This window comes from Perca flavescens, chromosome 4 (assembly GCF_004354835.1).
Source record: "Perca flavescens isolate YP-PL-M2 chromosome 4, PFLA_1.0, whole genome shotgun sequence".
Classification (NCBI taxonomy): domain Eukaryota; kingdom Metazoa; phylum Chordata; class Actinopteri; order Perciformes; family Percidae; genus Perca; species Perca flavescens.
The window spans coordinates 8,787,722-8,804,737 of record NC_041334.1 but is presented as its reverse complement, the minus strand read 5'-3'; the positions used below and the strand labels follow the sequence as shown (position 1 = coordinate 8,804,737).

The 17,016-nt window shown below is 41.3% G+C and overlaps 1 protein-coding gene across 2 annotated transcripts in view; it reads right to left on the bottom strand.

The window, feature by feature from the left end:
• Window positions 1-15,536, bottom strand: part of phf2 (PHD finger protein 2) — a 40,196-nt gene extending 24,660 nt beyond the window's left edge. For both annotated transcript variants that reach the window (XM_028575584.1, XM_028575585.1), the window contains exons 1-4: window positions 15,185-15,536; window positions 2,299-2,384; window positions 2,014-2,128; window positions 1,555-1,715 (exon numbers count right to left, since the gene is read on the bottom strand). In XM_028575584.1, the coding sequence (XP_028431385.1) occupies window positions 1,555-1,715; window positions 2,014-2,128; window positions 2,299-2,384; window positions 15,185-15,282 (460 nt within the window). In that variant the 5' untranslated portion in view covers window positions 15,283-15,536. The remainder of the gene's footprint in view (window positions 1-1,554; window positions 1,716-2,013; window positions 2,129-2,298; window positions 2,385-15,184) is intronic.
• Window positions 15,537-17,016: the final 1,480 nt, after the last annotated feature.

Here is a 17,016-nt window from a genome sequence, read left to right as displayed (position 1 = left end):
GGCCGAAATGGGTTTCCTCAGGAGGGTGGCTGGCGTCTCCCTTAGAGATAGGGTGAGAAGCTGAGTCATCCGTGAGGAGCTCGGAGAGCCGCTGCTCCTTCCAGGCCGAAAGGAGCCAGTTGAGGTGGTTCGGGCATCTGGTAAGGATGCCCCCTGGGCGCCTCCCTAGGGAGGTGTTCCAGGCACGTCCAGCTGGGAGAAGGCCTCGAGGAAGACCCAGGACTAGGTGGAGGGATTATATCTCCAACTTGGCCTGGGAACGGCTCGGGATCCCCCAGTCGGAGCTGGTTAATGTTGCTCGTGAAAGGGAAGTTTGGGGTCCCCTGCTGCTGCTCCCCCCGCGACCTGACACCGGATAAGCGGACGAAGATGGATGGATGGATGGATGGATAATGATTCAAAGAGGTAAAGTGATAGTTTTAGTCATACCACTAATTCCTGTAATATTAACAGGAATAGTTCCAGGGCAGCAGCAGTGATGGTATAGGTTTAAGCAGCACTACAGTATTAGTACTAGTACAGTGGAAGCATGAGCAGACACATTAGTGCTGATTACTGCAGTAACAGAGGCAATAGTTGCACTGGCAGCAGCAGTAGTAGTAAGCAGTGTGCCATACATGGATTTATTTGTGGCGACCCGCCACAATATCAACGTTGACCGCCACATATTGATTTTTTTTTAATATTTAAAATGAATAGATTCTTATTTCATTGTAGAGTTGTGCACATTGATTCGCTCGGCCCCTCCTTGTCCCTCTGTGTTTGAGACTCTCTCTGTTTGAGCCCCACGGCCGCCTCCTCTCTGTGTGCGGCTGCATAGTCGGATTCAACGGAAGTACATTTCCAGGATAAAGCCTGACATCCGACGCGCCCCTCTCCTTCCTCTCTCTGTGTGTTGCCGTTGTCAAACTCTGTTCGCTTCGGGAAACAACAACGAACTTTGAGCTAGTAAGCTGAAGCATGGTGCAAATGTTCCCCCAAAACAAGGTCCTTCCTGAGACTATCTAGCAGAGCCACCGTCGCTGCGTCCGGAGCTTATCGCCGCCCAAGTCCATTGTGATTGGTTTAAAGAAATGTAAACAACCCAGAGCGTTTTTTTTTCCTCCCTTCTATCCCAGAATGCATCTGTGGTGTAGCCAGACCTTACTCCACAGCGCTGTTGAGGTAGAGCTGGCAGTGCAAGACAAATGGCTGCTTGTCTCACACTGTGTATCTATGGCTTTCACGAGTTCGACTGGAACTCCCGAGCTGCAAGTAAGTCTGTCTCTCACTGCTGTTGTTTTTCCCATAGAGCCTAGCCTCAGCTACGATAGCTGACATAAGCTAACGCTAGCGCTTGTTAAGGTGGACCTCTGCATAACATCAGTCAAGCTAACTTTAACTAGACCAGTTCTATGTGAAAAAACAACAGCAGAGAGAACCAGCACCTTACAGACAGCAGTAGTAGTTGTTATAGTAGTAGCAGTTGTAAGACAAACAATCAGTGCAGTAACAGCAGTAGTAGACGTATTCATTACTCATTCATTCATTTTGCCTTCATTCTGAGGTCCTCACCAACATAGTTCTCCACATCGCTGATGTAGAATGTGGGAGCAGGCATGGACATGCCCAGGCCGTCCTTCTTCTGAACCAGGATCGGATCGTTGAAGCCGCCCTCCTCCAGGTAATCCAGGGTCAGCTGACTGCCGCTCAGCTTCACCAGCACATCATCAGCACTGCAACACACACACACACACACACACACACACACACACACACACACACAGTGAGTGAAAGAGCAGTGTGTTCAGAAATGAGATGGCAACATGTAAAACAATTTGAAGTCAGATCTTGAAACGTTATTAGACAGTGCCCCCTAGTGGGATTAAGAATACAGTGAGGAATAATATTGACACAAGGACAATAATTAAGAGTCCCTAATGAGATCTCAAGAGGCTTAATCAATCATTTCATTTCATTATAACTTAAGAGTGTCACGGCTATTTCAGTGATATAGAAGGTTGACCACTTTACCTTGGAAAGGTCCTACTGCGGAGCTCCTTTATGAAAACCTGACTGCCATTCTGAACAGCTTTGATATCTGTGCTTTGCCCCGTGTCATGTTTGCTCCAGTTTTTTTTCTTTTTCACTGAAAAACAGAACAAACACATTTAGAGCCAGTAATGACACGATCACATCATTTCATATTCAGACATAAAAACTGTGAACTGAAGTGATCACTTTACCGAGACGGTTTCACGTTTTCTTTGTTCAGAGAAACAACAGCTCAGTCAGCAACAGTCACAACTTGATACTTACATGTGGATTTGCCGTGGTTCTTCTCGCAGTTTGGACAGTGATACACGTCAATGTCTGGAGCATCATCTTCATCCACCCCAACACAGCTGAAACAACAAGAAACACTTTCTAATCTTTAGGAATATGACCTTAAAGGACCCATTGTTAGGTGTCCCTGCAGTGTGACAGTCACTGTGATATGCTTTTATTATTGTCAAAAGTTACAAATGTATCCCTGCATTGACAGCAGGGCTGCAACTGACCATTATTTTCAACCAATTCATCTGGCAATTCTTTTCTTGATTAATTATTTGGTAAAACAGTGAAGCACGCCTATCCCGCTCCCTGAAGCCCATGATCAACAGACATTCAGTTTACAGTGGTACACAGAAAAACAGCATGCTGTTGAACACGAGTTGTTTCTTGAAAAAATACCATAAAAATTGTTGTTTGTTATTTTTCTGTCGCTTGACAAATTGATTCGATCAGATTGATCGACTAATTGTTTTAGCTGCAATACGCTGTAAGGCCGGTTACACACTGGATGCGTCGCGTGTCCGTTTATATTTTCGGCTCCCATGTTAACAGGCGTCTCAAAACGCGTGCCTGCTAGAAATAGAACCGACGCCTATTTTTCACGCGAGACGCAAGTGTGTTGGAAGCGTTTCCAGGCAAAATAGAATAGGAAAAGATGTTTATATGTTGTGAAGACACAAATACATATTAATAAATGACATGTTGATGTTTAAAAGTCTCTAGGTTTTGATATAAATGCAGATATAAATGGAATTGAAAAAAAATGAATGAAATATTCTGTAGCCTATTTTGCCGTCAATACTGCCGATGTCTTTGCTGTAATCAAATCAGTATATATTTATGTTTAACATGGTATTTCATTAGCCTCGTGAGATCGTCCTGATCTCGCGAGCTCCAGTTTTCCACTCGCAGATCAGTCTGGCATCTTGAGGCAGAGAAACAGTTGGTTTTGAGGTGGGTTAGGTGGTGATAGACCGATGGTTTATCCAATCAGTTAACCAGTATTATCAGCCAGCGGTAGCCCTAATTCTGTTAGCCGCTCGCTAATGCTTTTTTTTTCTTGGATCCTTCTTATGGAATATGGTCCGGGAACCTGAAATGGTTCCTTTTATTCCTAAATTCTCGTTACACAAATGGCAAATATCCTTTACCGACATGTTGCTTGCATGCTGAGCTTACGAGCTATGCTTTGCCTGCAGCAACAGGGGCGGGCTTGTGGTTGTATTTTCATACGCTTCGTGGATCTGATTGGTTGATTTAGCCCGTCTATCACCAACATAGGTGATAGACAGATGGTTCATCCAATCAAATAACCAGTATTCCGCCCCTTCCCAAAAGTTCTCCAACGGAAAGTTCCCAGATGGATATGCCGAGCAAATGCGAAGCAATCCATCTGGCGGAGTCAGGTTAGTATTTCATTTCATCAATGGGAAACATACATGAGTCCAGACAAGGCTAGCAGCAGCAGCAGCGCGTCAGACACGTTTCTGGTGTGTAAAGACATAGAAATATCCACACAGTCGCCACGCAGCTGACACGCAACAGAAACACCATGCTCACGCCACGCAGCCAGTGTGTAACCGGCCTAATAAGTGCGAATGTATCTAAAACGTCTGACCTGAAATTACTACAAAATCCTTTCTAAAAAAAAAACAAATACAGAATGTCTCTACAAATTGATATTTGTAGTGGAGTGACATGAACAGAAAACACATTGAAAATCTAAAACCCATCACGTCCTTGAATAACTTCAAGTGTATGCAATTTGGAATATGGAGCATGAAAGGACACTGTAATAGTCCTTAGGCTTTAAAATGATTCCTGGTCCAAAGTAGCAGGCCCTTTTGTACAGGACAATGCTGGCTAGGAGGACAGTGGGGGACACCAGACAGACACCCCTCTTCACTGTATACGCATTCTAGATTTCAGCTGTTTACAGCTGCTGTGAAAGGGAGTGTTTGGTTGAATTTGTGCCTTTCATGGAATAATTCTTTTTACATTCCACAGTTTACATCAAAAACATTAAAAAACTATGTATTTCTCAAAAAGCTTTTCCGACTCGAATGTAATTATCAATGCAAAAGTCTTGTATGTAAAAATGAAAAGGTCAAAATGAATATAAACTAAGGCTAGAGCCCCTACTAAAGGTACAATATGTAACATTTCTGCATTAAAATGTCTAAAAACAACTATACCTATGTTATATATTGTGTTGAGTTGTGTACCTACACTATCCCAAATGTTTCCAACAATGTTCAGACCCAGTTATTATATTTTAATGACACATGATGTTTCATTTAGTCGCCTGTCAGTGGCATCATATAACCTTTGACCCCTCTAGTTACTGTAACTTCCGTCAAAACACGGGCACCCAGATGATACATTCGAGAGTTACCGTAAATCATACAATGTCACAGAAAAAATACTACTCAGTAACCATAATACTTGCTTTCTGCCACACAGCATAATTTTGTCATTGCTTACATGCCACTTACAACACAGTAATACAGCAGAGATCTTATTTATTGATACATTTCAATATCGATTGATCCAGCTTAACGTGCTAAGTTGACAAGTAACGTTAGCGTTAGCTTATGCTAATGCTCTGTGGGAACGTTGACGTTATAAGGTTACAACATCGTTCAACACGTTCATGAAGGTATTTTAAGTATAACTGTTTTGATCAAGGTAAAGTTACCGTTAAACAGCACTGGGCTAACCCACGATTACATTCGCCAGCTAACATTAGCGGAAACGTTAGCTGTATAGATAGAAGACAAATCTAATGCTAATTTAGCCAGCTACACCACCCTGTTTTTTCTGCCTCACTCCCTACCGCTAAGGGACTTCAGTTGGAATGGAAGCAAACAACATTCCCGGGGAGACGACACATCCACAGTTAGCCAGCAGCCAGCCACTATTATTAACTAACAGCAATCCGAACCCAGCCAGCACAAACTCTAGCGCCGGGTAATAACGATGCTAACAGCAGTTACAGAAAGTTTTATGTTCCGTCGGGGAAACGGACTAGAGCCTTACCAATATATCAGCAGGCCGATATTATCGGCTGATATTAGGCATTTTCCAAACTATCGGTATCGGCATTTATGATGGCAGATAAATGAATATTTAAAAAATAAAATAAAAACGGACGAAACACCTTTCATCCATGTTTTGAGTGTTGGCGTTGCATAGTTTGTCCACCAGAGGGTACTCTACAATGTCCCTGTTGGCAACACTCATGTTTAATCCTTTAAGTTTCATATCTTAAGTTTGTATTTTTATACATTTTATTTATCAGAACTTTGATATAGTTTGATGTTCCTCTGTTCTGTTGTGACAATAAAACACACGTTTATTTTTAAACTGCATTATAATTATTTTAGTGAGGACTCATAAATAACGTTGAAATAACTAATGTTAGGGTAATCTGTTTATGTTTTATTACGCGTTTCTGGATTCTGTTTTTAAATATATATTGGCCGATATATCGGAATATCGGATTTTTAAATCACCAAATATTTGTATCGATATCGGCCTTAAAAATCCTTTATCAGTGGGGCTCTAAAACGGACCATATGAAACGGACCATATCATCCCAGGCGTTGAGAACACACACGCCCCGGAAATACTCGGCGGCCAGCCCCAGCCACGAAGTAGCTAAGTCTCTCAGCAGGGTTGAGTACCAAACCCTTTTTCCTTTGGTGCTGAAAAAAGCCCAAAAGTGACACTGACGTAAAATATATTGTGATATTGTGGTTTTAGCTGCTGGCTAATGTAAGCTTGCTTGCTCGCTAACTGGTCAACTAGCTAGTTAGCTAACTTTAGCTACCAATACAAATCGAATCAAGAAAACGTAATTATGTGGGGGAAACAGCATCTTTTTTATCAGAATGACATGAATAAACGTTACTAAATGTAACGTGGATAAAAGTGTAGCCTAATGTATAAACCCATCCGTAAACAGATATATTCCAATTGGCAATTGTGTTAAACTACAACTCCCATAATGGCACTACACAACGTCATCAAAAGTCCGTGTTTACATCCATTGTTTTGATTGAGAGACCCCTAGCGGCAGAAAATGACATATTGTACGTTTAATGTGCGCACATTTGTGTTATATAGTTGTAATAATTAACATGCAAAGGCTTCAGCAGTGATGCAAAAAAATGACAACACTGTAGAATAAAAAGTCCAGTTGATTGATTTGTGCAGCTCCGTTTCAAACACCAGCTGTCATCATGGTCACAAGAACATTCTTCCCCTTAGGAGGCGCTGCTCCCGAGATCAAATCAACTGGGAGTTTCCCACAATGCTTCATTTTTCCCCTGTGAACTCCACGGCTTTACTACACCACCTACTTATTTTCACTGAAGGCAAATACAACCGTGTGTGTGTGTATGTGTGTGTGTGTGTGGGGGGGGGGGGGGACATTGTGGAAATGCCTGTTCACTGGTGGCTTGGAGGAAAATTCCTAAATTCATACTAAATATGGAATGTACAAACAAGCGGATGTTTAAACACTTTCACTGACAGATCAGAATTTAGTGAGGTGTGGTCACTTTAATTTGTTTGCTAAGTATAAGAAAAAAAGGACATATACTTGGTTGCGACATGTTTTTAGGAGTAAGTTGGAGTTTCACTGAGAACGATACAAACACGTCACCTTGACGACAGTTAAGCTGTGGCAGAGACTTATTCTGCTGATCACAGGATCAGGCTACTACGGAAGTAAATGTGTTTCATTGGATTTTGAAAGGGAAAAGCCGTTGAATTACTAGCATTGAATATTTATGCATTGAAATTATGTATCTGAATTGTTTGCCACTGAATTTTACATTTTCAACAACTTAACTTTTACCTTTATTTTTCAATGTTCACAAATTCAACGTGAAAAAATGCAATATACCCAATTCAGATGCAAAACACAATGTATAAAATCCAGCATTAACGTCCAGGAACCCAGGGAAAAGCAATTGATTCTAGATTCAGAGCAGCAGTCAGGGGAGAGGGAGAGCAGCATCTGAAGGGGCAGAGATTTGACTGACTTGTAAATAATAATAGCCATTTCATATTTCAGTTAACAATTACTGTTTGTTGTATTTGCTTATTTTACATGAAGAAATAATAAACAAAAAATGTAGTTTAAGTTTGTCTGGTAAATAAACAGTTGTAGCCTACATAAAGTGGTAACAGGCTATGACACGCGTTATTTAGACACTAAAGCTTATAATTGTCATTCATTTATTGGCTTATTTAAATCAAGGACAGTGTACAATACATATATTGCACCAGATATGTCACAATGCTAATTCCCATCTGTTGTCTCTGGGCATGTAGCCTAAATTCACATCTATATAAAATATATAATTCCACATAACACTAATGTACATCTGTAGGACAGACCAGTGTTTATACATTCAGAGAGGCATTATCAGACCTGAATGACAACATGACTCTTTTAACATTAGTTTTAAACTGACTAAAACTAACTGTTTTGTTCATGTAACTGAAAGAATTTGAGCAAATGTTGGCAAGCAATGTCACTGCAGTGTGGGTAAATAGATCAACGGTGTTTGCACTTATAATTACATATACAGTGCATACACCCAGTGGTCACTTAATTAGGTACCCCTGTACAATCAAGGAGCTCGCCGCCTCTCAAAAGCTGGCGGAAATCTTTTAAACTGACCTTTGTCGATCTGAAATGAAGACAGATTCAGCAACTGCATGGCCTATTTTTATTTTTTGCTTAAAATGTTTAAGCTATTTTTGTAAAATAAGAAATCGTATTCCGAACGAGCCACCATTATGGTCTGTTTTGAAATCCCGGAGCAGCCAGACCCACGTGAGGCGTTTGTCCAATCAGCTGCAGCCGCGCGGTTGTAGGAGGGTGTAGACTGTTTTCTTTGCTTGTCAGTGTTCAGTGAAGAGAAACTGGTGGCGAGTAGGGCTGGGCGATATGGAGAAAATCAAATATTACGATATTTTGGACAAATACCAAATTGTAGTGTTGACAATTGGTGCTTTCACAAAATATTTACAGAATGAGATTTTTGATTAATTATCATCAGTAATGTGGATATAAAAGTGGGTAAAGGCAAATAATGGAACAGTTACAACAGTCTGGTAAGTTCAGAAAATGACATCACTTTACAGTAATGCAGCCTTTAAAAACAGGAAAAGACACCACTTATGCCATATTATGATATCCAAAATCTAAGACAATATCTAGTCTCATATCACGATATCAATATAATACTGATATATTGCCCAGCACTAGTGGCGAGCCCACTAGCGTGCAATGCTAGGAAGCAGGGGCGATCCTATCCATGAAAACAACGCCTATATGGACACGTGCCTCAACTATTAGCGCGGTTCAATCAGGCGCGGCTGATCTAGAGATTTGCCGTGTCCCATTTCTTCTGTCTAGCCGTCACACATCCAGGTAGCGATGTGGACCGGGCGGGAGCAGGGAACCTGGATCAGCCGGTAGCTGCTACCGCGCCCAGAACGGCCGAGAAATGGGCACAACCGCCGGCAACAAAACAACATGCTGGATAGCCCAAGAGCCATTATACCATGTGTTGGTGTACCAACCAGTCCTCACTCCCAAGTCGTCACATACTGATGCTTGGTCAGTTGCTCTCAGATACTGACGCAAAAGGCACCTTAAGCGTCTGTATGGGACTTACTGTACATCCATGTATGGGACGCATCGGGCATAGCAGCAGCTCGACAATTAAGAGTTTATGTTTCATTACATTTTAGTGTCATCTTTTTCATCAACAAAATTGCATGTTGATATCGCCACAGTCAGCGTTTAATGACCGCGGTGCTGTCGTGTCACTACTATCGGTAACGAATTTAACACTTCAGCAAAGGTGTTCATTTTTAAACAGGCTTTGTGGCTTGAAGTTTATAAAGTAGGTCTAGTATGGATTTAATTAGCGGAGGTAATTTGCCGACGGTAATGTTATTAAGAGTTATAAGTTAGCAGCACACTTAAACAACCGGACCCATGGTGAGTCTGAGGTAGAGGAGGAAGAGTGAATTTTAGCTGGGCTTTTATTGTGAAGGGTAGAAACGGAAAAGCCAGCGTTATGGCTTCTTTTTCCCTCAACCTTTATTGTGCGGCCGTTTAGTTTTATTCACATTTTATTAATATCCAATATCCAATGCTGTCCAAAATGATCCAAATTCCAGACTCAAATTTCATAGGAAACCAAGTGTGAAGTAGATCGGATGAACGGTTCATGAGATATTTCAAACACAACAGACACTCACGCACACACATACAGATATTCCCGACTTATTAATGAGATGTTACTGTGCTATAAACAACCAAAATTATGCTTTGTGACAGCATTCTAAAGAAGGGTGACGCATTTCTGTCCTATATTACTGCCTACTGTATATTGTTTATCAACATTGAAGTCTAAATGTATTTCATTTTCACTTATATTTTGAAATATATATTTAATAATTTTGCCTGTGGTGTTTGATGACCTACACCAGAATGTAAGTAATAGACTAACATAAAACACTAAAACCAATCTAGTAGAATGCACCTGAAATGTTACATGCTGCTGGCTACCATCCACACAGGTGAAACCAAAACACCTATGACTTTGTTAGTGGGTGATAGGACAGACATTTCATATGATCCATAATAAAAGATGATGACAACAAGTGTGGAAATGAAGCAAAGTCTGTAGTTTACGCGGAAATTAACTTTGTTTGAGCCCTGTTCCTGTCTCAGGAACAAACTCTCGCGAGATCTGGCAACACAGATAAACTAACGTCAGCTAGCGTTCGTGAACGCCCTAACAAAACTAATCTCTGTGATGCTGAATATGCCTTTTAGCTGTGTAAAATATCTTAACGTTAGCAAAAGAATTATAATAAATTATACAAATATAACTTTTCATCCATCATTACGATGTTCACGACACTTTCAAACGAGGCCACGCCCATTTAGGAGTCAGGAAGTATAAACCGTTTCATACCATTGGCGCTGCTTGAAATGTGCTATCTTTAGTACAGAGGATCTTTGATAATAACTCATAGATTACAGCATTGTGTACAGTACAACCGCTACCTGGTTAGCTATGCATTAGTCTAATGTTTGCTACATTTTCAGTTGAAGAAAATAAGACACCTTTATTAATCCCGAAAGGGGAAATAAAAAAATGTTTCCACTCTGTTCTCACAGTTACACATATTACATACAGGTCTGAAATGCACAGGACCTATACATGCACTGATGAAGAGATGTCAGAGTGACGCCGGGAACACAATGCACGCGGAAGTGCCACAAATAGCCGCACAGTGGAGCTATTGGTCCGCGCGCTACAGCTATCGTTTCGGTGTCTCCTCTATTTATTCCGCAACAGCGAGCGAATGTGTCAAGCCAGGTAGGTAATCACATACAGGAAGTCCACAATGCAGTCAGATACTGAAAGAAATTTCAAAATAAAACACCCAAGTTTATGGTGATTTTCTTGACTTCTCAGCTGTGGCTAGAGAGAGACAGGCGATCTGGCACATGGGGAGAGAGAAAGAGACAGACAGACGGACGGACAGACTGGCGCTCGCATGCGCACACACAGACATATACACACACACACACACACAACCAAACACTCACAGAGAGAGAGAGAGAGAGAGAGAGAGAGAGAGAGAGAGAGAGAGAAAGAGAGAGAGCTGTTCTGGAGCATGGAAAAGAGAAGGATCACTTTGTGACAGAGCACAGCGGTGGTGTGTTCCCAGCGTCAGGGGTCTACGACTGCTGGACCGGCGCCCCGAGCAGTTGGGGTTTTGGTGCCTTCCTCAAAGGCACCTTGGCAGTGCCCAGGAGGTGAACTGGCACCTCTTACACCGCTCCTGAAATGTGATGCGCTGCTTGGCAGTAAATAGCCGTCAGACGCTAGTGGCTCCGTTAGTTTGTTTATTTATATATAAACATCATTATATTATATATAATCACATTTGTCATATTGCTTATCACCAGCGTTGGGCAAGCTAGTTTAGTGAGTTAAGCTAATGTTAAAAGTTATTCTACAGTAAACAAAGCTTCACTACACTGAAGCAAACGTTAGCCCCCAAATAAATGAATCAAGCTATAAGCTACATCAACATGGCAATATTAGTTTACTACATCTGAACTATTTTTTTTATACATCCATGTACCGATACATGTCTGTGTTTGACCAATGACACTCAGGATTTACATTTTAGATTGCAGCAGAAAGCTCCGCTGTGACTGAGCTTCAGAATGCTCGGGGAAATGTAACGTTACGTTAAAAAAAGAAGCTAACTTAAGCTACTGAAAAGCTATTTGTTTCAGAAAACAGCGATGCTATTGAGAAGTAGTTAAACTAGTAATGCCACTGCCCAACGCCGCTGGCGTTACAAGTTAGCCTAGATTTAGGGCCGTCGGCACAGGTTGCTAATGTCAGCCACTTTTTAATTTGCCAGAAGGTGACATAGTGACAAATGCCGGTTCAACAGGTTAGCATAAAATAAAATCGGTTGAATGCGGATCGGACCGGTGAAAACGGAAATCGGCCCATTTCTTATTGAGATCAAAATTATTTACCACGATTATTCATTGAGTTTAGGACTTCTTCTCTTCTGTAGCCAATCATTTCTACGTTACTAAACAAGCACGAAACAGTCCTGCTGTTATGGCGTTTTTCCACACATGGTACTTGCTCGACCTGCCTCGACTCTACTCGCCATTTTTAAATAGTTTAGCCAGTGGTGGGTTTTTTTGCTGCCTCCAGCTTCTTTTGAAAGTAAGTGTGTCTTCTGGCAATCAGCCACATGCCGAGAATCAAAAACAACACACCTTCCACGTTCTGTGTGTGCGTTGCGCTAGATCACGGCAGTTTCCTGCTGCGTCGCTATGACGATCAGCCAGAGGCGCTACTAAATCTGCAACGGAAAATGGAGGATGGGGCACCGCGGCCGAGTCCAGTCTAGCCGAGTAGAGCTGGTACTAGCAGTGGGTAAGCGCCATTAGTTGATTAAGCACTTGATTTGTTATGCAGTGGCGTTTTCTATGATCGGAGCACACATTTCAAATGTCAATATCGCAGTCAATCATGTTTATTTAATTGTGGGAAGCCAAAATGCTGATCACGATTCATATTTGATCAATTGTGCAGCCTTAATACCTCGCAGGAACATTTTACAGTAGGAAAATAAACTTTGGAACTATGTTACAGTGACAATCTTTCTAAATTAGCACAAAACATTACTTCAGCATTTCTGTATTGCCATTTTTTTGTAACAATTTATGAGCCCATACCAAAGTATTTGTTATGAGCTAATCCTGGCAGGTAATAATGGATCAGTCAACCGATTTATGGGTCAGGCTCTATGGTATTTACTCTCCCTCAGCTGTTGCTTGGCTCTTTAGCTGCCAGATGTTTGACTTCCCCACCAGCTAGTCCCGTTGCGAACGGCATAGAGTCCTTTAGAGCTTGTGTGTTGCTTTAGTAAAAAGGGTTGACAAGAGCTGTTAGACAAAACCCAGAATAAAACAATTAGCTCAATTGGGTTGCAGAGTTGGACAATATCCATGTGGGGTTTTGACCCCTATACATTATACACATTCATACAATGTAAAAACATATGGACTAATGCAGCTTCAGAAGTCCAACAAATGCAAAAGCAGCTTTACTGTATGTGCATGTTGGACTCAACATGGGATCAACCAGCAACAGAATGTACAGTAAAAATAAGACATTGTGGTTTTCAGGACAGTTAGAACTATTTCCTGATCAACAACAGCTGGGCAAAACAACTGCAAGCAGCATCTCAAAAGGTCTCTGCTGAACACTGCTGCGACTCCAACAGGCCCACACTAACATGACTCTGAGATATGAAGCTTACAAGTTGTAGCAAAGTGTCGTTTGTCACTTCAGATGGAGCTGAGATGTGTGTCTTTGTGAAGTACTGGGCACAAAGAAAAACTGATACAGTCTTCTTAGCAAATAAGCATGTTCCCCAAAATATTTGAGTGTTACATAATTCTGGTAATGAATTAACATTACTACTACATGCTAACGACAACATACCTGTGTGTTATTATATCTTGTTACAACTAGCAGAATCATAATTTCACACCACACAAACTATCCACTTCATATTTTCTATACCTTGACAAATCATACTAGGGCTGTTGGAATGAATTCTTGAAGTTGAATATAAATTGAATAGTTAAAAAAAATCATTACTAATTGAATGGTGAAATTACTATTCGAAAGTGTATTTTTTCAAATTTGTTGGAGAACGTTAGAGAATCTCGCTTTTCTCGCCTTGGCCTGCCCCATGTTAAAATTGTTATTATAGAGGAAGATTAACAGCTCTACGTCATACTGTATGTGGGATCCCCCAGGGTACCATCATTGGTTCACTGCAATCCATTTGAAGATGTTACCATCTACCTGTGTTATCACAATTACGCTTATGACAAATAATACCATAACATCCTTTTAAGTGACTACATCTTAAACTGAATGCTACTGACTTTTTATTTGAGTTAAATAACCTATTTTTTTTTTTGCCTTAATGGAGGTCCAGTTCATGCAGGATTCTGAATGATTGCAGGGAAACAATTAAAACACACCGTTTGTTTATTAAGAAAAAATATAAATGTTTTAACCTTTTAGATGTGAACACATAGAATTCCCTCCTGTATACGAATAACATAGTAAGCCACATCAAGCTGATATGGGGACATTAAGGGTCTAAATTTAAAGATGGGTCTTTTTTCATAATGCTGATGCGTGACTGGAGGTCATGGCTTATCCCCAGCATTTAATTCACCACCGCATAATTTGATAAAGCTGCATACAGCCCAGAAGCAGCCAGGGGAAGCATTAAAGGGTTAACGTTCAGGCGCGTAAATACTGTCCATTGCTCTGAAGGGCTTGTTCACCAAACGAAACACGATTAACAAATAATCTAAAACAGACAAGGAGAGTGCAGCCGAACAGCAGGAAACATGGCAAAACAAAGACGAGTGCAGGGACAGACTTGTGTAGCAACAACTAGCTAGACAAACAGGAGGGAATCTAACATGATGGTAATAACAGAGATCATTACAGCTTAAGTACGGCGGGGAAAGTGATGAGCGGCGGCGGACGATACGTCCCCGTTTAATCGCAGTAAAACAACATATCCATTAGCTTTAGCTCAAAGTACTGACAAACCTGCTCAGTCAACATTCAGAAGTATATTCGTTCCCCCGCTAAACATTCAGGGCTTGCAGTAACGTTACGGGCTATTGTCAGCCATAGCTGCTGCCCGAGTGGCAGGAAGGCTGCGCGGGGCTGAGCTCAGACTCACACTGGGGTCGTGATTTTCGGCCGTGCTCTGCAAAAGCACCCGGTGAAAGCTCCGAGAACAACATTTACAGACAATATACGTGAAATGTCGGCCTGGAGCGGCTATGAAGAGGGGATATGTGAGACAAATGAGCAGCGAGTGTACCGAGGCTTCCCCCGCTGCCCCGCCGCTCGTTACGGGGACGGTTTAGTTTGGGGCTCTGCGGGGACGTTAAATACCCACTATACGTGCAATTAATAGACGACGCCCGCGCCGAAATCACTCTATAAACCACCAAAACTTTTTATAAGGGGAATCTGTTTTGTGTTATTCGCAAAAAAATGTCACAACCCCGGTCGGCTATGCTTAACTCCGCCTTCTTCTTCTTCTCCAAGCGGCCTCTCTTCAGATGTAGACGGGCGACTGAGAGCCACAAAGCTGTCAAACGCGCCGAGACCTCGCCATTTTTGTTTGTTTTAAACAAATGCAAACCGCCACAAAAACACCCCGGTGAGCAATCTAGCCTTACCTGCCGTGGAACCAGTCCTTGCAAGCATCACACTCGATCATAAACTGGGTCACGTCGTAAGGTAATCTGCAGATGCAATATACTGGTACAGTCGCCATGTTCAATTCACAACTACGTCGGGATAGACTGGGGGGGCTGCAGGAGGAACAACGTCCTGCAAACAATATGATCCAATATGATCTTCCCCAGAAAAAAAGCCAGGGGCAGACCCGCCGGACACATGAACCTAAACGCACATCTCCATCACACCACGGCCGTGTGCTTGAAACGATGGAGGCTCGTCGTAGCAGGCTTTCCTGAAATACATTATTATTATTATTAGTATTACTACTATGTGCATGCCCCCTGGTGACTGCACGGCACCGAGGCGGTTATATTAGCAGCCAGAAGAAAATGTAGCCTCGATGTCGTTTGCGAAATAAATAAATAAATAGAGAGAACGTTACGTCAGGCAGGTTTAAATCGGCGGAGCTCAGATCAGATGAATGAATGTTCGGATTAGTCAACAATGCAGCTACATACAAGCAACGTAAAAGCCTTTATTAGCAGTCTCAGGCTGATTAGTTTTTTTTTTTTAAAAAAAAAAATCACATTCATCAGCTCAGTGCCGATTCCTTTACTTTTACATAATTACGTTTACGTGATAAATATTAAATTGTGATAAATTATTTATTTTTTGTACATTTTAATATTTAATAATTTAAAACGTTTAAAAAATAAAATGAAAGTGTGATAAAGTATATTAAATCATAATATAACATATATTATTAAACATTTCATATTATTAGATTAAGACACAAATAAGTACATTAGTCATTTTTGTCAAATGACAGTAAAATATAAGTTGTATGGCTTGTTATAGGAGCAGGGTGTGAGGTCATGGATCATATTGAAGGTGCAGTAGGTAAGACTTATGAAACTAACTTTCTGTCATATTTGCTGAAACTGACCCTATGTTCGAGTGGAACTACATGAAGCAGGTAATTAAAAAAAATCCGGCTCCTCTGGCACCACCTACAGCCTGTAGTGTGATTTGCAAAAATCCACAGCTCGCTGTTCAGATGCACCAATCAGGGCCGGGGGGGGTGTAACTGCGTGTCAATCACTGCTCCTGCACACTCATTCATTCTCCCTTGTGGGGGGAGGGGCTTAGAAGACCGTTTTGGGCTTTAGCGGAAAGGGGGGAGGGAACGAGAAGTTGTTTATGTTAAAATTTTTGGCTAAGTCCTGGATCTTTGCAATCCTACCTACAGCACTTTAACATTACACACATGTTGAGGCTGGTTTTATACTGTATAGTTAAATAACAGATACAAGTTATAATGTAGTTGTCTTAAGTTGACCACAGTTGGTGGCTTTAGATAAACGATCGTGGTCTTAGGCCCTGAATACTGACAGGAAAATGACCGTCACATCTCATATTCATGCATGATTGCATTCATTCACATGCAGAGGCATTAATACTGAAGAGACAATTTGACAGATTTTTTCAATTAACTTACTGATTAGTAAAAACAAATCCTCCATGACCCCACAAAAACTGCAACAGAAACTTTATCAACTTATCTGGTCTCATAAAAGTCTCTATAACATAAAAAGTCCTAAGAAATCCAATTGGTGGAAAGTATTGGAAAACACTGGAATCGGTGGTGCCAGTTTCCGCATTACAGCCCATGTTAAGGGGAGACGCTGCAGGTGAATGGGGAAAATATTTTAACTAACAGACATCTCCATGAAACTTCCCCAGTTGATTACGTACATTAAGACAATACTATTTTGTATTACAAGTTTTCTGAACTTTTATGTTTAATCATGCAAATGAGGCATTGTCT